Source organism: Chrysemys picta, chromosome 1, assembly GCF_011386835.1.
Source record: "Chrysemys picta bellii isolate R12L10 chromosome 1, ASM1138683v2, whole genome shotgun sequence".
NCBI classification, from domain to species: domain Eukaryota; kingdom Metazoa; phylum Chordata; order Testudines; family Emydidae; genus Chrysemys; species Chrysemys picta.
Genome location: NC_088791.1, coordinates 254787342 through 254811078, shown reverse-complemented (window position 1 = coordinate 254811078; position 23737 = coordinate 254787342). Strand labels below are relative to the sequence as shown.

The 23737-nt window shown below is 42.5% G+C and overlaps 1 protein-coding gene across 3 annotated transcripts in view; it reads right to left on the bottom strand.

The window, feature by feature from the left end:
- The window catches only part of NALCN (sodium leak channel, non-selective), a 361008-nt gene that overhangs the window by 130643 nt on the left and 206628 nt on the right, over window positions 1-23737 (bottom strand). For all 3 annotated transcript variants that reach the window (XM_065592295.1, XM_065592302.1, XM_065592310.1), the window contains 2 exons: window positions 14578-14709; window positions 2765-2932 (listed from right to left, as the gene is read on the bottom strand). In XM_065592295.1, the coding sequence (XP_065448367.1) occupies window positions 2765-2932; window positions 14578-14709 (300 nt within the window). The remainder of the gene's footprint in view (window positions 1-2764; window positions 2933-14577; window positions 14710-23737) is intronic.

Below are 23737 nucleotides of genomic sequence, written 5' to 3'. Positions count from 1 at the left end.
CTAAAAAAATTCTGTGCTGAAAGAGTAAGTGCCCCAGTGAAGTCAATGAGAATTTTGACAGTGACTTCAACAGGGCCAGGATTTCACCTGTAGTGTTTTAAGGTAACAACAACAACAACAAAACACCCTCCCAACCACTTAACATTATTTTTAATAAATAAAAATAATATTTTAAGTTTGGTTTCAACATTGTTTTAATCTCTGTAATTTAGGAGTCAGAAATTAATATCAATACCTGAATATACTTTTAGTGCTGCTCACTTCTGTTTCACTAGAATTATGCTGATAGTTAGAACCCTGTGAAATCCTTTTATAATTTTTCATTTTATTTCTCGGAATTTGTTGTTAATTCATTTTCTAGGGTCCTGTCCCCAGGGCAGTAAAAGGCCCTGGGCGTGGAGCGGGTGGTTGTAGGTTGTAGAGTGAGCCTGCATTCACCATGCAGCAGGGGCTCTGACCCATGAGGCTCAGCCCACCTCCCAGCTCCAGGCATTGCGGCCTGGTGCATGGGGTTGCAATGCCGTTCACTTTTGGCCCACCACCCCATCAGTCATGCTGGCAGAGGAGTGGCCGGGCCAATCCTATGTGGTGTTGTGATCCGGTCTGGCGGGTTAAAATGCCCACACTCGTGAGTTTTTCATTTTATGTCATTTTAATCACCGTTTTTCATTTTATTTCATGTTATTTTGCATTTGCAAGAAATACGGGGCTGACTCACTCTATGTGTCACCATGAACTATTTTCTTTTAAATACAGAAGCCATGCAAATTACACGTTAATCCTTTGTGAAAGATTGGTCACAAAGTCAAGGCGGGGAGAGATTTTTCAAAAACACTCAGCACCAGCCCACCTCTGCTCTCACTGAAGTCTGTATTAAAACTCCCATATTGAAATGGGGATATAATTAGGCCAATAGCGAGTGCTTTTAGATAATCCCACCCCAAATGTATAAATATATGAAAAAAGATCTCTCTAGACAGATATTATCCGAGCAAGAAAAAGAAGGAAGTACCAGATACAGACATGAATTTTCCCCTTCTGTTCTATAGAGTTAGTGATGACCACATTTATTTTGTCCAATATGTAAAATTTATTCAAACTTCCTGGAAAGAGACCATAAGTTGTAAGTGGATTCTGATTAAATAAATATTCCACCAGTGAGTTAATGTGTTTGCTACTTGTAATATTTGAGAGTTCCAACTTACTGTTGTCTGATTGTTTATTTTACATTTGTGCAATAGAAGTACAGTGGTTTAGTTTAAGGTATTCGTTTTTGTATGTTTGGGAATTACATCATGCCAGTTGAGTGGCATTGTTCTGAGTATTCTCATAGCATGTAATCTCAGCAAGATCTAAAGTGCCACAATCTAAAAATATTCAATTCCTACGGGGCTGTGTGCCAGGGTCAGAGATTTTGTAGTCTTGCAGATTTTCCTGACCAATTTTGTAGAATCATATAAAGAGAATGCGAATAGGCTTTGTGCAATTTTTCACAATCTGTCAAAATTCATTACTACACTTCAGCAGACCGCACTATGTGTCATCATAGTTTATAATGCTTTTCTGTAAGATTTAGCTATGTCATTTATTATTTACCCTTTTTCATTATTAATTACTAATCTCTTGCTTCAACTCATTTCTAAATAATAGATGGATATGAATCTGTTCTAAATTTTTAAACTTATAAATGCAACATATATCACTGAAACTACTGTGAAGGTATTTTGGTCTCTCTAAACATCACTGTTTTACTTGCTATTATCTGAACTACAATTCCCAGAATCCTCTTATACCTAAAATGTCTGACCAGTCTATAAAGCTGTGTCCCGTAGTTCTCATGTAAGGTTGTGATTTTCAAATGTCAAAATAATTGTTTTAGCCTTTTTAAAGAAAGGATTACTAGACTCAGTAACTGACACCTTACACTTGAGATTATACTATAATATAGTGAACCTATGGGTCTTTTACCACAACTAGATTGACCCTACAGGCCATATTCATTCAAGAAGGAGGGACAGGGAATTAGGGTCAGGCGACTAGGCTGACAGAGGACAAATGTGAGCTCATTTATAACCTGAAAATGGGTCAACCCCAAGGAATCGTTCTCTCTTTGTGTTCCACCAGGAATGGGCAGGACAGCCCCAATATATAGATTAGAAATAACTTGGTGATTGCAAAATGCCAGGATCCAGGATGGAGCTGGGGAAATGGCTTTAGAAGACCCAGAAGGGACTGAGGTAAAAAATCTCCTAGTTAGGGAAGTTATGTGGGAAGATGACAGCTGGTAGAGTAGTGTCTGTGGAATCTAAAGCAAGTTTATAGGGAACTGAGAGCCAGTAACAAGCAAGCCACTTGTGGACATTAAGCAGGAGCCTTTAAGATGCAGTGGGAGGAGATGCAGTAAGAAGTGGTGTGTGTGCAAAACTGAATGGAGAATTGTGGCCAAATTAGACCAAAGCCAGGGTGAAGCAGTGTAGCAGAAGTTGGAAATGAGAGCTGCAAAGAAGGAGGCTTGGGGGCTGATGTGCTTACTCAGATAGAGGCCTACTCTTATAAGGTCTCCCTAGATCCACAGATTTAAAAAGAGACATTTGTTTGAATTATTATTATTTTAAAGACTTATTCAAAGTGATGCAGCAATATGAGAACTCTGGAAGAAACAAAGGAAGCACAGATGGGAATACGTATTACTGTTCGTGGATAACATTTTTAGTGTGCCTGAACAAGGTATTTAAACAGAAATCTTAAAATTAGTTGACTGTACCTGAAAATATGTAAACTGGGAATGGTAGAGGTCTGGATAAATATGAAGAGTAGTACCAATTACAAGCAGCAGTTCAAATTTGTGAAGAGATGAGCTGATATATCCAGTAAAGCCCAAGCACCAGATCTTCAGAAGAGCTTCTAAGTCAAAGAGAACTGTAAAAGCAACCTAGGAGAATACATAAGAGGAAAAACAAATGTTTCAATTGCTGATTCAAATCATGGCTTTCTATGTTGGAGTTCACACCTTGCCAAGATTTGAAGTGATGTCTACTTGAGGATCTATATAGCAAAGGAAATAGCTGGAATAACATTTAGCAAAAAATTCTGATGATATGTGCTGACTAGCCAAGCAAAGGAATAATGGCCTAGATTCATCAAAATGGATCACAGGCATTTCTCATTTTTCTAATTTTTATGTACAAACGGCACTTATTTGTAAATTCTCAAATGTTGACTATAAACAGAGCATTCAAATGAAAATGATAGAATTCCTGTTTGTATAACATATAGCGTACTTTCACAGAGATGATAGAGCAAGTTGATATTTTTAAAGTGTTAATTTTCTATAAATAGAGATCAGGGCCGGCTCTAGGCACCAGCAAAATAAGCTGGTGCTTGGGGCAGCACATTTTTAGGGGCAGCAGTCTGGCGTGGGCTATGCCACCCCTAAAAATGTGCCCCGGCCACCCTAACTCACCTCCGCTGTTGCCGCTTGCGCGTTGCTGCTCGCCCTCCCTCCCAGGCTCTCAAACCCGGGAAAGAGGGGGAGATCCCGAGCGGCCGGGGCACGCGAAACAGCTGATTCGCGTGCCGTGGCCGCTCGGGATCTCCCCCTCCCTCCCGGGTTTGAGAGCCTGGGAGGGAGGGGGAGCAGCGGCGCGCAAATCAGCTGTTTCGCGTGCCGCGGCCGCTCGGGATCTCCCCCTCCCTCCCTCCCGGGTTTGAGAGCCTGGGAGGGAGGGGGAGACCCCGAGCGGCCGCGGCGCACACACTGCTTCTCCCTCTCCCTCCCTCCCTCCTAGGCTTGAGAGCCTGGGGGGAGGAGGCAGGGCTGGGGATTTGGGGAAGGGGCGGAGTTGAGGTGGGGCCGGGGGTGGGGTAAGAAAAAAACAGGGGGGTGGGGTGGCCAAAATTGTTTTTGCTTGGGGTGGCAAAAATCTTAGAGCCGGCCCTGATAGAGATACTCACAAATTATCACTAAAACTATTTGTTACAATTAAAAAAACAGATTAATAATAAAAAATATTCAAATTTGAAAAACCATACACATATATTTCCTTTCATTCATTGGGTCTAATGTTCTCCCAAGCTTGGCAAATTCTCAGTTGGCCTGAGCTGGTTGCAACTGGATCCCACTCAGGTTAGCTTGATGGTTCTAAGCTATTTGAGATTGTTTGTTGAACCTATAAACTTATTAATATCAGCTCTTGTGGATGATCCTGTGCCTGGCCAACAAAGTTAAGTTTGAATTGCAGCTTATATCACAACCCCTTATTTTTACTTGCTCATAGGTCTCAAATATATTCACAATATGAAATTCATAGTTTTTGGAGAGTATCAGACTAATCCATTTAACCAATTTTGAGTGCTCTGTGTGTGTCTCCCGAGAGAGAATTGGCCAGTACAATATGATTAGATATTTTGCACAATGCATAACAATGGTTGAACCAATTTTAAATATAACATAGATTGGACAGATCTAAGGAGCAAGCAAAGGTTGAAAGAGAACTGACTCAACAGTTATTGTTTTTTTATGAACATTTAATTTTTCCCCCACACATGCACAGAAATAAACCAACAGAAATGGGTAAGGAAAGATGGGATGAGGGTACGATTGCCAATATTGGTTGGACATATTCCCCGAGGTTTCATCACATGATAATCTTTAATTAAAGATTAATCTTTAGTTCCTGGAGACTCCAGAACAATCCTGGAGGATTGGCAACTCTAGATGAGGGTTAAAACAAATAAAACAAGGGAGTAATACATCTGGTAAATTCTGCCATTTTTAAATGGTGATATATGTAGGCAAGAAGTGTTCATAGGGGAGAGGGTGTGAGGTAGGAAGTGACAGGGGAAGACTTGTAGGCAGGGGCAGAAATGTGCAGTTCTTAAAGGCCTTTTCTGAAATATTTACACAGTAAACAACATAGAGTTCACATTGAAGACAAGAACCAGTTCATCCTAGAGTTACACCTTTAGCTCTGGGAGACTGACATTTTTAACCCTGATATTTAGACAAATTAGCTATCTGCTCTAGCTGAGGCTAACCCACTCCGCCTCTCCCCTCCCATTACTACGATGTATACATTTTCTCTCATTTTATTTGCAGACTTGCCACAGAAAATGCCTCTGGCTAAACACCCTCCATCCCCAGTTCCTCCCATGCCTTCTTAATTTATCAGTGTATCTCCCCGGAGACTTCTCCCAATAGGCAGTAGAGGCAGGACAGAGAAAGGGATATCTATCCTCCCCTCAGCAGTTCTCTAGGCTGCAGGGGCATGACAAGTTGTGTAGTGGTAAGAAAAGAAATGGGTAAACTAACCTAACCTCTATATTCCCCAGATGAGAAGTGGGTAAACTCCACTGACCATTGACTACACTAGACATTGAATTAACAGGTAATACTTATACAGAACTACTATTTTCAAACATTAACAAATTAATGTTCAGAGGGTTCTCTGAGGTCAAATATTATTCATCTTCTTTTTACAAATGGGAAAGTCAGACACAGAGAGGTTAATTGTCTGTGGGCTCTAAAGGCCATTGGATTTGGAAAGACACAAGAAATCCAGAGCCTTGGATTTTAATCCTGATTCTGACCCTATCTGTGAGACTTTGCTAAAGTAGTGAATTTCTTCTGATTCAGACTCTCTTTCCATAAAATAGATATGATTATATTTACCAACAGTGAGGGGTTTGTCAGCTAACTAAATAATGTTTGTAATGTGCAATATATTTTATGAACTGTAAAAATCACTGGCAGAGGAGGAAATATAACTCAAATGTTTGGGCTACCAGCCTTATGTTCAGTCTTCTAGTCAACATATATGGATTGTTAGTGAGCAGTATCACCAGCAATATCTGCAACTGTTTTCCTAAAGTGTATGACATATTTATCAAACTTTAAAGTTCTTTGCATGATTAAATCAAACTAAGATGTCTTGCAGCATCCCAATGTTCTAAACCTTTTGTTTAGGCTGAGCAATAAAACCCAACTGAACACCCTACTGTGCAAGCACACAGACACCTGCACACATCTCTCAGTCTTCATATCTTCAAAGATAATGACCAATTTTCCCTGACTTGTTCCTTTGTAGATATCATTGAGATCTACAAAACAAGTCAAGTCTGAAAAAAATGGTTTCAAATACAGCATGAACAAAACCTCTGTTTGAAACACACTAGGAAAGTATTTTAATCCGGGTTAAAGAAAAAAAGACCTTTGAGCAAAGAAGAGTCATACAAAATTTCAGCCCCAAAGGATTTGTGTGTGTGTGTGTGTGTGTGTGTGCACTCCAGTTATGAAATAAGGAAAGGTTTGGAATTCAACCTTACAGCAGTGAGGAAGCAACTCTAACATTCACACAATTCAGAATATATAGGTGTTGCATTAGGGACAAGATTAGCAAATATGATGTTAAATATATTTAAATTTATTCTAAAAATGTGTAGGCAGGATGATTTGCATTTTATATCCTTGTCAGAGGACCTCAAACCACTAACACTTAAAAATTTATCAGATGGTTTGCATAGCATTTGGTTACATTTATACACCTGCCTTCCCACTGATAGAGCCGGGCATTTTTCCTTCATTGTAATTAATTACATGAGAAGATTCAGGAGTCAAATATACAACATCTGACTTGAATGTTTTGTTAGGTATGCAATGCAATAACATAGGTTTGTATACAAATTTATGCTCATATCTACCCCTTCTGCTGCTGCAGAGAGGGGAAGAGGGTGAATTCATGGAAAAAACCATGGGGTGCCAGGCAGGGGCAGGCAACTGGTTAAACGAGTTGCTAACATCTGCTGTGCTGCCGCATTTCCCTCTGTCAGAACATCTATGCATCCTTATGAGCCATCAGAAAAAGTCTGTGAGGCTCAGTTAGGAAAGAAGCCAAAGAGGAGCCATATGAGATGGCATGCTTCCCTGTAGGTTGCAGGGTGCTAATGCTGCTTCACGCAGAGCACAGCTAGGGCCAATACCCAACACTACCACCTAAGCTGGTTCTACTGTGCTTTCCTGGCTTGGTTGATGGGAGTGTACAGCTACAGGTGAACTTAGAGGAGAGTCTGTCTGAGTTGGATCAATGAGGTTAGGATCCCAGATCTCTGACCCTTCCCTCCCTTTTCAGGTTCCATATTCTGTTTAATCTTCACTTCGGGAAGAGGGACAGGGACTTTCTCAGAACAGTATTGATACAAGGACATAGATTCATTGCAAAGGACACTGCCATGTGAGATGGTAGCAGAAAAAAACAGTTTAACTCTGTTCATGCCTCTAGAGTGTAGGCCACTGCTTTTCAGGATTCTTAATGCTTTTCACTAAGACTTCAATCCTGCAACCTATCATAATGGAGAGGACTTCTTTTCTGTCTGTCTTGGGTTTTTCTATGGCACAACCCCTTACTGTCTAACCCAGGGATTGGCAACCTTTGGCACGCGGCTCGCCAGGGTAAGCCCCCTGGCAGGCCGGACTGGTTTGTTTACCTGCCGCGTCTGCAGGTTCGGCCGATCGCGGCTCCCACTGGCTGTGGTTCGCTGTCCCAGGCCAATGGGGGCTGTGGGAAGCGGCGCAGGCCGAGGGATGTGCTGGCCGCAGCTTCTCGCAGCTCCCATTGGCCTGGAGTGGCGAACCGTGGCCAGTGGATGCCGCGATCGGACGAACCTTCGCACGTGGCAGGTAAACAAACCGGCCCGGCCTGCCACGCTGCTTACCCTGGCGAGCCGTGTGCCAAAAGTTGCCGATCCCTGGTCTAAGATAATACCAATGAACACATATAATTAGATCTTTATGGTGGTGTCCACCAAGGAGTTGCTCTTCACACTTCCCAGGTGCTAGGAAGCTATACTTGGTTGGATTTTTTGTTTGTTTGTTTCTTTTCTCTCTCACAAGACTGCTTTTGCTGATTCTATAAGGTCAATATATTCAAATTTAAATCACTTTCTGATTATCTCAATTTGACCATGAATGTTATTTATTTTGGTACAATGGGCTGATAAATACATTTGTAATGTACCTTAAGCTTTGCAAATAGTTGGGTGTATTGAAATATGTAATAAGTGGAATCTGGGTTTAGAATTTACATCCTTTCCCTCCTCCCCCGCACTGCTTTAACCCTTAAGAGCCTCCCTCTTTCTAGAGCTGTCTGTCCTCTAGTTCCCATAAAGGAAGCAGGCTTCCTTCTTGTAGCTGAGCATATGAAATACTCCAGGCTAGGCTTACCTGCTGAACTTAAATAGAGAGATTATTCCGAAATTGAATTTCTATTATCTTAGGGATTTTAATGAACGTGAAAGACTTTCCACTTATCTACAACTTCCTGTTACTATTGCTGGGCATTGGTGAACCTGAAGTGCCAAGTGGACTTTGCCGAGTCCTGTCAAAACCTGTGAGAGCTGCTGCCTAGTCAGATACACAAAAGGAAAGAGAGAGAGAGAGTTAGAGAAGAAAGATGATAGGGCTTGACTGACAACTGGAGATGCAGCTCATTTATTTTGTTTGTTTCTTCTGAGTTTTTTGGATGTGTTTGAGTGATTATCTCATTGTCCCTATGACGGGGTCTATAAGGCCTTGTCTGCCTGCTGCTGGAGACATTGCAGAGAAGGGCAGCCCTATTGACTCTGGCCACAAGGCCATCATGCAGCCCTGCAAGGGAGCGCTACCTTATTGACTCCGGCCATTAGGCCATACTGCCCTGAGGCTTAGGGTGGTCAGTTGGACTCAGCTGTGGGGCTGTAGTGCCCTTCCCCCATCCCCTAAGTTTGATAGGTGTACCAGCCCCGCGACAGATACCTACATCCCAGATTTTATGGAGAACCTTTTTAGCACTGAATAATGAAAAAGTAAATATAATATGCAAAGAGTGCCCTGCACAGAAATACACATGCAGTATGACAATAGAAGACATTATTATTTGTATCACAGTAGTGCTTGGAGGACCTTACCAAGATCAGGGTACCACTCTGCTAGGCATTGTACTGAAAATTAGAGACAGTACCTCCCCTCAGCAAAGCTTACAATCTGAGGCTCTGATCCTGTGTTAATTGCAGGATCAGGGCCTAAATAGACAAAGAAAGTATTATTATCCCCATTTACAGATCTGACCAAGGTCACACCAAAATCTGTAGTAGAACTAGGAAGCAAACCTAAATCTCCTTAGTCCCAGTCCAGTGCCTTAATCACAAGACCATTCTCCCTCATATGCATGTTTTTTTTTCATATGTGGATATATACACAGAAAATTTTCATTACTAGGATAATTAACTAAACCTGCACCAATTCCAATGTTGTACATTCTAGTAAAAATACAATTTTTATTCAAAAGCTTGTTTAAAATGCCTGAAGTGAACGGACTTGACAGCTTCCTTTTAAGACCATTGTTTAAAAATATGAAAATGTCAAGTCGTATCAGTTATGTTATTGACTCTGACCTCTGGATTCTATTTATTGTGTGCTGAACTACAGCACAGTCTTGAAACGTGCTGCGATTGGGATTTTTGGTACATTTATCACTGATTAGTCTGAAATATATTGCTCTGCTATGGGAAGAGGATTCATTTAGAAGGAAAAAATTTTTATCAGCTATAAAAATGATGGAAAGCTAACTTTATTCCACATTTCTTAAAACAATATTGTAAATATAAAACCTTTGCAAATTCAAACTCCTCCCACCCCCCCATTTTTAGTAGGTTTATTATGGAAATCATTGAAACCTTGTTAAATAAAATATCATCCTTACAATTTCAATTTAACTGAATAGATAAACACACTTTGGCACAGAGACTATCCTAGAGAACTGATCTTGCTGAGGAGTTAAATGGGTCAATTTAATGGCATTTATATATGAAATATAGGGCCATACTGTAACTTCTCCAGTGGCTGTGGGCTCCAGACACAGTAAATATGGCCTCCAACGTAGGGGAACCCAGGGTTGTCCAAGGAAAGGAACATCCAACTCTAGAGAGAGGCTGCCCTCTTCCATGATGGCTTTGGAGCTGTGTGTCGCCTACTTGTTGATAGTTTGGCTCCCTACGGTGCTTTTTTCCCATTGGCCACAGTGGTCAGTTTGAAGAGAGGGGACAGAATGAGTTAATGTCTCTAGCTGTACTAACTTTTACTTGTGTGAGCAGTGGCTCCAATTCAGGAAAGCATCCCTAATCGGGAAAGGTGATTAGGTATACGTTTAGTCACTTGGATTAAAGAACATATTTAAAGTTAAGCGCGTGCCTTTATGCTTTCCGAAATAGGATGGACTTAAGAACAAAGTGAGAAGTGTCAAAAGCCAAGCAGAATTGGACCTTGCAAAGGAAATTAAAACCAACAGAAAACAATACTTTGCTTCTTGTTCTATCCTTAGAGGCTAAGGTGAACAAGTTTTCTCCCTCCTCCTTATGACACCCTTTTAGAGACCTGAAAACTGCTATCATGTCCCCTCTCAGTCGTCTCTTTTCCAAACTAAACAAACCCAATTCTTTCAGCCTTCCTTCATAGGTCATGTTCTCAAGACCTTTAATCATTCTTGTTGCTCTTCTCTGGACCCTCTCCAATTTCTCCACATCTTTCTTGAAATGCGGTGCCCAGAACTGGACACAATACTCCAAACCAGCGCAGAGTAGAGCAGAAGAATGACTTCTCATGTCTTGCTCACAACACACCTGTTAATACATCCCAGAATCATGTTTCCTTTTTTTGCAACAGCATCACACTGTTGACTCATATTTAGCTTGTGGTCAACTATAACCCCTAGATCCCTTTCTGCCGTACTCCTTCCTAGACAGTCTCTTCCCATTCTGTATGTGTGAAACTGATTTTTCCTTCCTAAGTGCATTTGTCTTTGTTAAACTTCATCCTGTTTACCTCAGACCATTTTTCCAATTTGTCCAGATCATTTTGAATTATGACCTTTTCCTCCAAAGCAGTTGCAATCCCTCCCAGTTTGGTATCATCTGCTAACTTAATAAGCGTACTTTCTATGCCAATATCTAAGTCGTTGATGAAGATATTGAATAGAGCCGGTCCCAAAACAGACCCCTGAGGAACCCCACTTGTTATACCTTTCCAGCAGGATTGGGAACCATTAATAACTACTCTCTGAGTACGGTTATCCAGCCAGTTATGCACCCACCTTATAGTAGCCCCATCTAAATTGTATTTGCCTAGTTTATCGATAAAAATATCATGTGAGACCATATCAAATGCCTTGCTAAAGTCTAGGTATACCACATCCACAGCTTCTCCCTTATCCACAAGACTCGTTATCCTATCAAAGAAAGCTATCAGATTGGTTTGACACGATTTGTTCTTTACAAATCCATGCTGGCTATTCCCTATCACCTTACCACCTTCCAAGTGTTTGCAGATGATTTCCTTAATTACTTGTTCCATGATCTTCCCTGGCACAGAAGTTAAACTAACTGGTCTGTAGTTTCCTGGGTTGTTTTGATTTCCCTTTTTATAGATGGGCACTATATTTGCCCTTTTCCAGTCTTCTGGAATCTCTCCCGTCTCCCATGATTTTCCAAAGATAATAGCTAGAGGCTCAGATACCTCCTCTATTAGCTCCTTGAGTATTCTAGGATGCATTTCATCAGGCCCTGGTGACTTGCAGGCATCTAACTTTTCTAAGTGATTTTTAACTTGTTCTTTTTTAATTTTATCTGCTAAACCTACCCCCTTCCCATTAGCATTCACTATGTTAGGCATTCCTTCAGACTTCTTGGTGAAGACCGAAACAAAGAAGTCATTCAGCATCTCTGCCATTTCCAAGTTTCCTGTTATTGTTTCTCCCTCCTCACTGAGCAGTGGGCCTACCCTGTATTTGGACTTCCTCTTGCTTCTAATGTATTGATAAAAAGTCTTCTTGATTCCCGTTATTCCTGTAGCTACTTTGAGCTCATTTTGTGCCTTTGCCTTTCTAATCTTGCCCCTGCATTCCTGTGTTGTTTGCCTATATTCATCCTTTGTAATCTGTCCTAGTTTCCATTTTTTATATGACTCCTTTTTATTTTTTAGATCATGCAAGATCTCGTGGTTAAGCCAAGGTGGTCTTTTGCCACATTTTCTATCTTTCCTAACCAGTGGAATAGCTTGCTTTTGGGCCCTTAATAGTGTCCCTTTGAAAAACTGCCAACTTTCCTCAGTTATTTTTCCCCTCAGTCTTGATTCCCATGGGACCTTACCTATCAGCTCTCCGAGCTTACCAAAATCCGCCTTCCTGAAATCCATTGTCTTTATTTTGCTGTACTCCCTTCTACCCTTCCTTAGAATTGCAAACTCTCTGATTTCATGATCACTTTCACCCAAGCTGCCTTCTACTTTCAAATTCTCAACGAGTTCCTCCCTTTTTGTTAAAATCAAGTCTAGAACAACTTCCCCCCAGTAGCTTTTTCAACCTTCTGAAATAAAAAGTTGTCTGCAATGCAGTCCAAGAATTTATTGGCTAGTCTGTGCCCCGCTGTGTTATTTTCCCAAGATATATTTGGATAGTTGAAGTCCCCCATCACCACCAAAACTTGGGCTTTGGATGATTTTGTTAGTTGTTTTAAAAAAGCCTCATCCACCTCTTCCAGCTGGTTAGGTGGCCTGTAGTAGACTCCTAGCATGACATCACCCTTGTTTTTTACCCCTTTTAGCCTAACCCAGACACTCTCAACACTTACGTCTCGTATGTCCATCACCACCTCAGTCCAAGTGTGTACATTTTTAATATATAAGGCAACACCTCCTCCCTTTTCCCCCTGTCTATCCTTCCTGAGCAAGCTGTACCCATCCACACCAACATTCCAATCATGTGTATTATCCCACCAAGTTTCAGTGATGCCAACAATGTCATAGTTGTATTTATTTATTAGCACTTCCAGTTCTTCCTGCTTATTACCCATACTTCTTGCATTTGTATATAGGCTTCTAAGATACTGGTTTGATCTTGCCTCCCAGTTTTGCCCTGACCCTCCTTTTGCTCTGCCATTATAGTCCACACTCCCTCTTGTTTCCGACCCATCTCCCAGGCCTCCATGTTCCCCACTTACCTGTGGGCTTTGCTCACCTGTCCTTGTCGAACCTAGTTTAAAGCCCTCCTCACTAGCATGAGAGAGTCAGGAGGGGAGAGAGAAAGTCCACAGAAAGGGCAGCTTGATCCCGCATCCTTTCTAATGAGATCTCTGTTGAAATTGCTGAGATATGCATTTTAGGAAAACAGGAAGCTTGTCTACATGTGAATGTAACATTAGAACATAAGAACGGCCGTACTGGGTCAGACCAAGGGTCCATCCAGCCCAGCATCCTGTCTGCCGACAGTGGCCAATGCCAGGTGCCCCAGAGGGAGTGAACCTAACAGGCAATGATCAAGTGATCTCTCTCCTGTCATCCATCTCCACAGTGTAGTGAAAGGTTCTGAGGCTTGTGATATGCAGGAAGTCAGACTAATTCATCATGATGGTCCCTTTTGGCCTTAAAGTCTGAGTCTACAATGTTAAGTGCCTTCCTAAATTGGGACCAATGATTGCAGACTGGCCACTCCCCAGTGCAAGACCTACCTACACTGATATCACTATTCCCAGTAAAGGCACAAGACACTTGGCTTTGAGGTTGTGGGGTACCAAAGGTTCAGGGATGAGGGTGAACAATGCTGCCTTGGCTCCTCTCCACTGTCCACTATTTCAGGAGGGAGAAGACTTGTTCTTCTTAACCCCTGAGGATAGGACAAGAAGCAATGGGCTTAAATTGCAGCAAAGACGGTTTAGGTTGGGCATTAGGAAAAACTTCCTAACTGTCAGGGTGGTTAAGTACTGGAATAAATTGCCTAGGGAGGTTGTGGAATCTCCATCATTGGTCATTTTTAGGACCAGATTGGACAAATGCCTGTCAGGGATGGTCTAGATAATACTTAGTCCTGCCATGAGTGCAGGGGACTGGACTAGATGACCTCTCGAGGTCCCTTCCAGTCTTATGATTCTATGATTCTACAACAGAATGCCAGCTGCATTAAAATAATTATCCAGCCACCAAAAAAACAGCTCCTTTTCACCCTTTCATCAGTCCAAGAGCACAGCTTCAGCCCTCTCCAAAACCCCTATTGAATAATGTTTTCTGCATCATGCCCACAATGTCACCAAATTCAGGCTATTTTGAGTACTGTTCAGGCTATACTTTAGAACAAGATTACAGTTAAGTATGTGCTTAAGAGCTTTCCTGAATAGGGATGCTTTCCAGAATAAGGCCTGTATTTTACAAGGTATGTTTATTTGGTTTGAAATAAAAACAAGCTAAATTCTTCTGTCTGCACTCCTGTTGGTAAAAAAGCAACTTATCAGCCATGCATTGCCTGAAGAGGTTGTACTCAAGCCTCAGTTCATTACCACTGACATTTTGTTTGAGGAAATTACCTTTCAGAAGGCTGTTGTTGTTGTCTTTTTTTTTTAAAGGGCTGTCAGCCATTGTCAGACAGAGGAACTTGAACGATTTGCAAAAAAATCTCAGAATGCTTAAGGGAATAAAGAAATGACAAGTTGCTTGACATTCACATAGTTTGTCTACTTTTTTCATCTTGAAAACTATCTGGATAGCAAGCCCAGTAAACTCACCTCAGCTAGGTAAAATTCATCATGCTGTCTTTTGAAAGTCTCTCCTTTGTAGTAATTACTAGCAGCGACAATGACATCTACTGCCACCATGCTCAGTATGAACATATGAAATATTGATGACCTCATCATTTTCTGTAGAGGAAAAAAACAAACACACAAGTAGTATTTCTATTAAAGAAGTAAAACTTTATAATTGAAATGATGCATACACAACACTTTATTATATTTTTATAACTTGTACTCAATCACAGTAGTATGTTGTGCAAAGCTTCATAAACTAATTGTAAATTACTGTTTATCTTATAGTCAAATATATCATTTTACACAAACTGGTTTATATGCAATGTCATTTTTTTTCAATTATTTCCTCATCAACTTTTATAAAAGTTTCATTGTTTACTATTTCCATTGTTTCTAAGATGCTTTTAAAATACTTAGCTATATTTATTTCTAGCCATTTTTCCCTTTGTGACACATTCTTTATGATTTTAATATGGCTGTAACTGTTTCCTTGTTTAGGCGCCAGCATTATCAATATATGTCAACATAGCTCAAATGATACTACCGGTAGTTACTACAACATGCCTAAGGTGACAAGATGTCCCAATTTTATAGGGACAATCCCGATTTGTGAGTCTTTTTCTTATATAGGCTCCTGTTACCACCCACCCCCACCCCCTGTCCCGATTTTTCACATGTGCTGTCTCGTCACCCTAAACATGCCTAGCAGAGACAGAGCAGATATTCTGTAGTCCCTTTGGGCTAGTTTGTAACCTTGCTCTCTTCCATGAGTAAGGGTGACACATAGCTTATTCCCCTCTCTCTCTTCTTGGCCGGTTCCTTGCACTTCTCCCCACAACAGGAGCCACAAGCTGAGAAAGCATGAACCTGGGAGTAAGAGGGGGCCCTTACTTCCTCTTACTCATCAGTGCAGCTGAATAAGGACTGTGACAATCTAGGCCTTTGCTTTTCAGAAGAATTACACAGTTTTAATTCCTAGACACTTTCAGATTGATGAAGCAGTAGATTCTGAAGCTGGATTTAGAATGCATAGGGCCTTTCCCCCCAACTTTTACAATACTGAACTTACAAATTGGACCCAAACTACTTCCCCTAAAAGTTTCAACATGTTTGAGCTAAAGTTAAGAGATTAAAGACAAATGTACTTTAAAAGACCATGGTGCTGAATTCCTGTTGTTTTTAGTGAGAGCTGAAGATGCTTAGTACCTTAGTAACTTACTTAAAAAACAGGTGGCCTGAAATCATTCTACAGCTACACTTTTTACTAAAGCTCCCCTGCCTCAGTTTCCCTCTACCTCGGCTCCAGGCTCCTTAAATCAAACCTCCACACCCCTCCTTGGGGATGGATTTATTAAAATAACAAAATCAATCTCAAAATCAAAATCTTCAGCACATCCAGCCAATAAAGGGAGTCATAAAAGAGCCAGAGGCTGCATTAAGGCAGGAGCAGTAGGCCTAGGGGCACTAGAGCAGAAGCTGGCTGCAAATGAAAGGCCAGGTAGCATCAGCCTGAGAGCTGGGACTGAAAGCTGAGAGCTGGACGGGGATAGGGAAGCTGTAGCCATAGCAGGTGGATGGTGCACAGCACAATGCCCAGCAAGCAGGAGACCTGGGGGCAACTGCATGTGCACAGGAGGGAGATGGTGCCAAGAAAATGGTACCGGCCCCTTGCTACTTTTATACCCCTGTTCTGGACTGCCACTTGGGGCTGGGTTGGGAACTGTTGGTTTGATCTTTTATTGTAACCAACTTTTTGTGCCTAGATATTTGTGCATTTTAGTTTCTGACAATCCTACCTACTTACTCAGAATCAGAGAGTGCTAATGGGACCATTAACGGACTATACACCATAGAGTTTAATGCCTGTGTTGACCCTTTTCAACTAGAGCGGCTTGTCAAAGTTTGGAACACTGGGGATGTTCAAGCTGGAAGTAGAAATTCATGGGGTCTGGTATTTTCTTTGTTGCGATCTTGTTTATTTACAAGGAATGTACAAAGTCCCCTGTCTCTGACCGCAGAAGGAACCAAGAACAAAAGGAGCTGTTCCTTAGCTTACAGCCCTCAAGACTCTTTAGCTAACACCAGAACGAAAAGCTTCCGCTCCAGCATTTTCCAAGATCACACTATACTTACAGGCTCCTGCTTGGCTTTTTCTCTCTCCTTCTCTCTCTCTGTACTTGTTGGTTCTCAGTTTTTGTGTGATCTCCCTTCATATATGCACAGTGCACACACACACCTGACCCAAAACTATACTCAGCAAAAAGCTTCTGGACAGGTTCACATACAGCTTTTGTCTTAGGTGGGGGGTAATGCTTACAATTATGTTAACTGAAAGGTGAATTCACACTTATCAATCAATCTCAATGGGATTTTCACTTAACCCATAACAAGGTTTCCTCCAACTCATATGACCTGGAACTCCAACAGTGCTTGCCTGCAAGCTCATGGAATACACAGCATGCTGCCAGACACCCAGAGCACTTGCAGTGGTGCTGTACAGTAGAGTCAGTCATACAAAATTTCTTAGAGGTACAATAGTATGGCTTAGGGTAGGATTGTAGGGGCTGGGAACAACTGATATTTATAGGCAGAATAACAAACTACTGTATGGATTGATAAAGAAAGATCCATTCAAATGATACTGGATGATTTCATTGCAAAGCACAAAACAATCTTTTAGACATCAGATGGAACTTTTAAAGTTACAGGGCCAAATTAAAATATGGCATAAGTGGGGGCAACTCATTGATATCCGTGTGTGTGTGTGTGTGTGTGTGTGTGTGTGTGTGTGTGTGTATATACAGTATATCGTTCTAATTCAGTTGCTCCATTCAGCATTCACACAGTCTTGTAATTTACATTTAATGGCATGTAGTTTTCTTCTGACTTAACATAACTGCCAGAGGATAACACTTCACCACCAGATTTTAAAAGGCAAGTTTTTGTATTTAAGTAACAGACCTAGCCCTCTCAATCCACAAACACAACTCCCATTGACAGCAATAGACAGCTTGAATTCTGAGTGAGGCTAGTACACAGTTCTTAGGGGCAAGTCAGATTGGCATCTTATATAAAAACAGGCACAGCTAGCGTCCACTATAAGTACACCTTGTGAAACAGATCCCAGAAGCTCACAACATTCTCCTTGTAGGTTTTGAAGTCAGTGGGAGTCTGTTGGGGCACAGGGGTCCACCCACATGTATCACACTGAAGGCTCAGGGTCTTACACTGAATTTGTTTGGCGCACTTGAGGAAGTTCCTTTCAGACTTCTTTTAAAGTAGGAAGGATGAATGAAGGACTGTTTTCCACTTGTAAAAATGTTGGCCTTTTTGTTTGATTTTTTACTAGGGCTATAATAAAAGCAGGTGTGTGTGTGTGTGGGGGGGGGGGGGGAAATCCTGTCTCTTTTCAAGTCAATAGCAAAACTTCCATTGACTTCAAGAGGACCACCATTTCACCCCTGACGTTTAAAGTTGAAATTTAACAAAGGTATAGTCCTCACTGAGAAGTTGTGATCTTGCTTGGAAAACAGTTGGCAAAAAAGATGAGATTACAGTAGTCAATGCAGGAAATGAAGGCTTGTAAATTTTAGCAATGTGGAGGGAGTAAAAAAGTTGCAAGTTTAGGATAGCACATGTATGTGTGGGTCTACAGGGACCTTGGCATCATCTTCAGCTCTAGTAAGAGCCTGAGGGAGGTGTTGCTGTCTGTGATGACAAAGAATGGGGTAAAGTGAGCTTGAACTTGTGAAGAAAGATTAGGAATTTTTGGCCAGTTTAAGTTTAGGTTGACATAAGAAATCCTCAAGAAGATGTTAAAGAGACATGCCCAGGTGAGGGATTGGAGAATAGGATACAGATCAGGAAGGGAGAGGTAGATTTGTGACTAACGGATGTAAAGACATTAGTAAAAGCCAGATGTCTGGATGAGTTCATCTAGGGAAAAGGAATAGACATGAGCCAATAACATGGGAAGTGGAAGAAGCAAGGGTCTGGCAAATGAGATGCTGAATCAATTATAAGAGGAGTAGAAGGAGGAGAAAGAGGAGAGGATGGAGTCACAAAAGCCAAGGAAGAATAGGATGTTAAAACGGGGTGTGTGATCAGACTTGCTCACCTGTGCTTTCCTATGAGGCTCTAATTCAGTTCTCCTTTTCTTCATTTCCCCCCCCCCCCCCCCCCCCCCCCCGCAAGATTTCTGTCAGGGTAGGAGTTGGGCTGAGCGCGGCTGAGGGGCACGTGCCAGGAAAAGACACCAGTACCTAGTGCTCCCGCTGAGCCCCAGTAGGAGGCACCCAGAACAGGGAAGAGCAACCGGACTGGCAGCACAATTCCACCAGAGGGGGCATGGGGAAGCCTGCTGAGTCCCGTCCTTTCCTCACCTGTAGCCACAGTTATCATGGCTTGACAGTAGGTGTTTGGAACCCGCTCTGGTCCACACTATACCAGCAGCAGGGAGATGATGGGAGAAGTAAGTGGGAAAGGAGCTATGAGGGGAGTGGGGGCAAGTTGAAGTGGGTGTGGGTGCACAGGGGGAGTGGGAAAGGGGCCAGAGGTGACATGTGCCCCACCAGAATCCTTAAATTGTGCCCCCTCCCCCACTTTTAAGAGTATGTGTCATCCCTGGCTGAGGATCAGGCCCAATGTTTTTGAATTTAAAATATGTTTGAAACATTATGAAATTGGCACTTTTTGGTAACATTTTTAAAAACATGACAGGTTCTATTCATAGCTATATATTTTGTATAGTGGTATATGACTGATGAAGTACCATACTATATTCATTTGATTAAATAAATACACGATTAACATATAGACAACATACATTTAGTGTACCTGAACCAGTTATATATTTTTATACATTTTATGTTAAAATTATATATAGATGACATATTTTACAAAATATATGGATACACTACAAGAAGGATGTGGAAAAATTGGAAAGAGTCCAGCGGAGGGCAACAAAAATGATTAGGTGGCTGGAGCACATGACTTATGAGGAGAGGCTGAGGGAACTGGGATTGTTTAGTCTGCAGAAGAGAAGAATGAGGGGGGATTTGATAGCTGCTTTCAACTACCTGAAAGGGGGTTCCAAAGAGGATGGATCTAGACTGTTCTCAGTGGTGGCAGATGACAGAACAAGGAGTAATGGTCTCAAGTTGCAGTGGGGGAGGTTTAGGTTGGATATTAGGAAAAACTTTTTCATTAGGAGGGTGGTGAAGCACTGGAATGGGTTACCTAGGGAGGTGGTGGAATCTCCTTCCTTAGAGGTTTTTAAGGTCAGGCTTGACAAAGCCCTGGCTGGGATGATTTAGTTGGGAATTGGTCCTGCTTTGAACAGGGGGTTGGACTAGATGACCTCCCAACGTCCCTTCCAACCCTGATATTCTATGATTCATATACAATAAATATTTTTTTCAATAACCCATATTTATTTGCCCAGACTTGACCACTATAATTAAGGCTGAAAAACAGGATCAGTTACAATGTATCTCTGTGAAAAATTCATCTTCAGGGCAACATAGTCACACAGGGGGGCAGATCCAGTTAATGGGCCTGTGGCAAGTACCCCAGCTGAACATTTGTTCCTTGGTCTCTGTCCAAATAAGAATTCATTGTGTTTGTACAGTTTAGCACTATGGAGTCCTGGTCTATGACTGGTGCTCCTCAGTGCTATCGCAATACATACATACATACATACAAATATAATAATAAATATTATTAATACTATTTAGAAAGTTTGAACAAAATTCTTTCAGCAGTTTTTGTGTTCAGCTGTAGTGGGGGGAGGAGGGGAAGTTCTCAATTTTAAACAAGTTATTGTCACTTTATTTCCCCTGCAAAGCTAACTCAAAATGATCTGAACTCTAAAACACAGGTTTAAACTGGTTTCCCACACAAAAATTTCAAACCAAAATGTTTGGAATGTTTGGTTTGAAATATTTTGCTCAAATTTTTTGAGAGAAATTTCAAATGAAACGTCAATGGCAGTTAGGCACCTGTCACTTCTGTCTTCGTATACAGTGTAGTTGTAGTTGTGTCAGTCCTAAAGTATTAAACTGACAAGGTGGGTGAGGTTTTATCTTTTATTAGACCAACTTCTGTTGGTGAGAAAGACAAGCTTTCAAGTCACACAGAGCTCTTCTTCAGGTCTCTGAAAGGAATTCCTCCCAGTGTCAAAACAAAACACAAGGTATAACAGATTGTTTAGCAGCACAAGTAGTTAGCACATATTGTAAGGGACCATTCAAGGTAGAAAGTATCAGAGGGGTAGCCATGTTAGTCTGGATCTGTAAAAAGCAACAAAGGGTCCTGTGGCACCTTACAGACTAACAGGTAGTCTACCTGTTAGTCTGTAAGGTGCGACAGGAACCTTTGTCTCTTTATTCAAGGTAGAGTGGACCATTAACGCCTTTGCAGTCAGAGGGCAAAAAGAGGGGGTATCTTCATCCTCTTAAAGTCTCTCTGGAACACTCCCACACTAACATCAATTCCCTGGACACCACAATCAGCTTCAACAATGCAACCCAATGCAGCAGACAGAGCCCCAGGTGGCGTGGGCCAGGCAGCGCGAATGGGCTGGCTGGGGCAGGCTGACCCCTAGCCCCGCCCCTTCTGGGGGCCCGAAGCCGGCCCCTATACCAGTAAGAGATTAATATTACTTTCACCCCTTCATGGATCCTACACATGCCCATAACAACATGTGGTGTACTTCATCCAGTGCACTAAATGCCCCAATGACAACTATGCGGGTGACATCAGACAATCACTATGCTGTCAAATGAACTTGCACAGGAAAATGATAAAGACAAAAACTCTGTATCACCTGTGGGTGAACACTTTTTTCACAAAGCAATCACTCTACATCTGACCTGTCAGTCCTCATCCTCAAAGAAAACTTCTTACACAACACTTTCATAAGATGAAGCTTAATTTCATTGCTCTGTTCGACACAAAAAATCATGAACTGAACAAAGACACTGGATTTATGGTTTATTAAGCTATCTGTAACCCACTAACACCTTCTTTTTGTCCTATGACCGCAGAGGTGTTAATCAGCCACTGTACCTTGAATGGTCCCTTACAATATACGCGAACTACTTTTGATAAAAAACGGTTATTAACCTTTCCATAACTGTTGTTCTTCGAGATATGTTGCTCCACTATAGGTGTGCATGTGTCGCGTGCACTGTTGCTGGAAGACATTTTCCCCCTAGAGGTATCTGTTGTGTCCGTCCACACACTGGCCACTGAGGAGGAATCTGCCATTGACCCGAACCCCATACTGGCGGGACAAGTCCCTGGGTCTCATCTGTGGGGTGTCTGTGAACCGCTTTAGTTCCATTCCCTCACAAGGCATATGACTCTACCTGCAATTCTGAGCCAGACGACCCGCTCCTAGGCGACCAGGGTGGCGCCGTGCCCCAGGATGCTGAGTGACCTTGCCTAGATGGGAAATGGTGTCTCCAAAGAGAGTGGTGCTGTGACAAATAACAGAGCCACCATGGGGAGTGTTGTCGTGATGGAGAGCAGCGCCCCAACGACAAGCAGTACCGTGATTGCGACACCTTGGCAGGAAGCAGCATGGGGACTGTGATCAATGATTGGAGTGTGACTGGTGCTGGGAACGAGACCAACGGTGGGACTGCAACCGGCGTCTAAGTGGGATGCTGCGTCGCAGTGGTGAATGTGGTGTCGGTGCCTAGTCCCACAATGATGAGTGGAAAGGAGGGCTTGCCCAGGACTGGTGCTTGCCATGTTGTGGCTGGAACCTCTGGTGCCTGGTTCATCCCCTGCAGGCTTTGTCTCAGGGATGGCAGTGCCAGGAGATTCAAGAGGCTTTGTGCCATTTCAAACACCTCTGGCGTCTATGGTGGTGCCAAGGTCATGTCCCCCTCTTGGCTCACCCTATGCAGGGAGCCCCTCGGTGCCAGACTCAAAGATTCCCCTGACAGTGCAGGAGTCAACGGTGCCGGTTGAGTCACCGCCGATCGAGAGTGGTCTGCCATAGATCGCGCTCTCTCAACAGTCTTTCTTGAGGGGGAACGTCCCTGATCAGACTTCTTCAACCGCTTCTTCGGCACCGGTGATGGGGATTGGTGCTGTGCCATTGGTGCCACCTTCCTGGGCGCTGGAGAAGTGTGCTGGTGTCGGAAGGACACTGCCTGGGAGCCAAAGCCACGCTGGGTGTCCTGAACAGACGCCAGCAAACTCCTGGTAGAGGAGGTGCTCGGTACCGGATCCGGCTGCCGCTCTGAAGAGGGACGGAGTGCCTCCTCCATAAGTGCGAACTTCAATTGATTGTCTCTCTCTTTTTTGTGCTTGGTTTGAAGTTCCTACAGATCTAGCACTTATCTTGAATCTGACCCTCTCCCAAGCACTTTAAACAGCTCTTGTGAGGGTCACTAACTGGCATCTGCTTGCAGCATTCCCCACACTGTTTGAAGCCCTGGGATCAAGGCATGCCCCAGGGCTCGAGTGGGAGAACCCGGCAGGGCAGGTGCTTACTGACTATTAACTACTAACTATCACTCTACTTATGCTAATGAACTATTTACAATTATCTACACTCTATTTACAGGAAGAAGACCACTACAAGAATAACTTGTTGAGCAACAGATAGAAGCGTTCCAGTGACTACCACAGACAGAAAGAAGGAACCGAGGAGGGAGTAAGCTGGCAGGTGCCAATTCGCCACACTTTGGAGGCACCACTCCAGGGGACACCACAGCCGACCCAATGAATACCAGTCGGGGAAAAAAGTCTTCCAGCAACGGTGCACGCAAGGCACACACACCTATATTGGAATGGACATGAGCAACACATCTCAAAGAAGAACAATCCATTCTACCTTACATTTTGCTTTGACACTGGGAGTTCCTCTCCCAGACCTGAAGAAGAGCTCTGTGTGGTCAAATGCTCGTCTCTCTCACCAACAGAAGTTGGTCCAATCAAAGATATTACCTCACCGACCTTGATATCTATCTTTGGGAATATCTCCTCATTCATGTTTTTGTAACGGCCAACTGGGGTCAGAAAGGCCTGAATCTCAAGAGTTCAGGGCCAGATTTTCAAGTGTTCAGTACTCACAATTGCAAAGGTCCAATTTTCAAAAGAGCTCAGGTCCTATTTACTCATC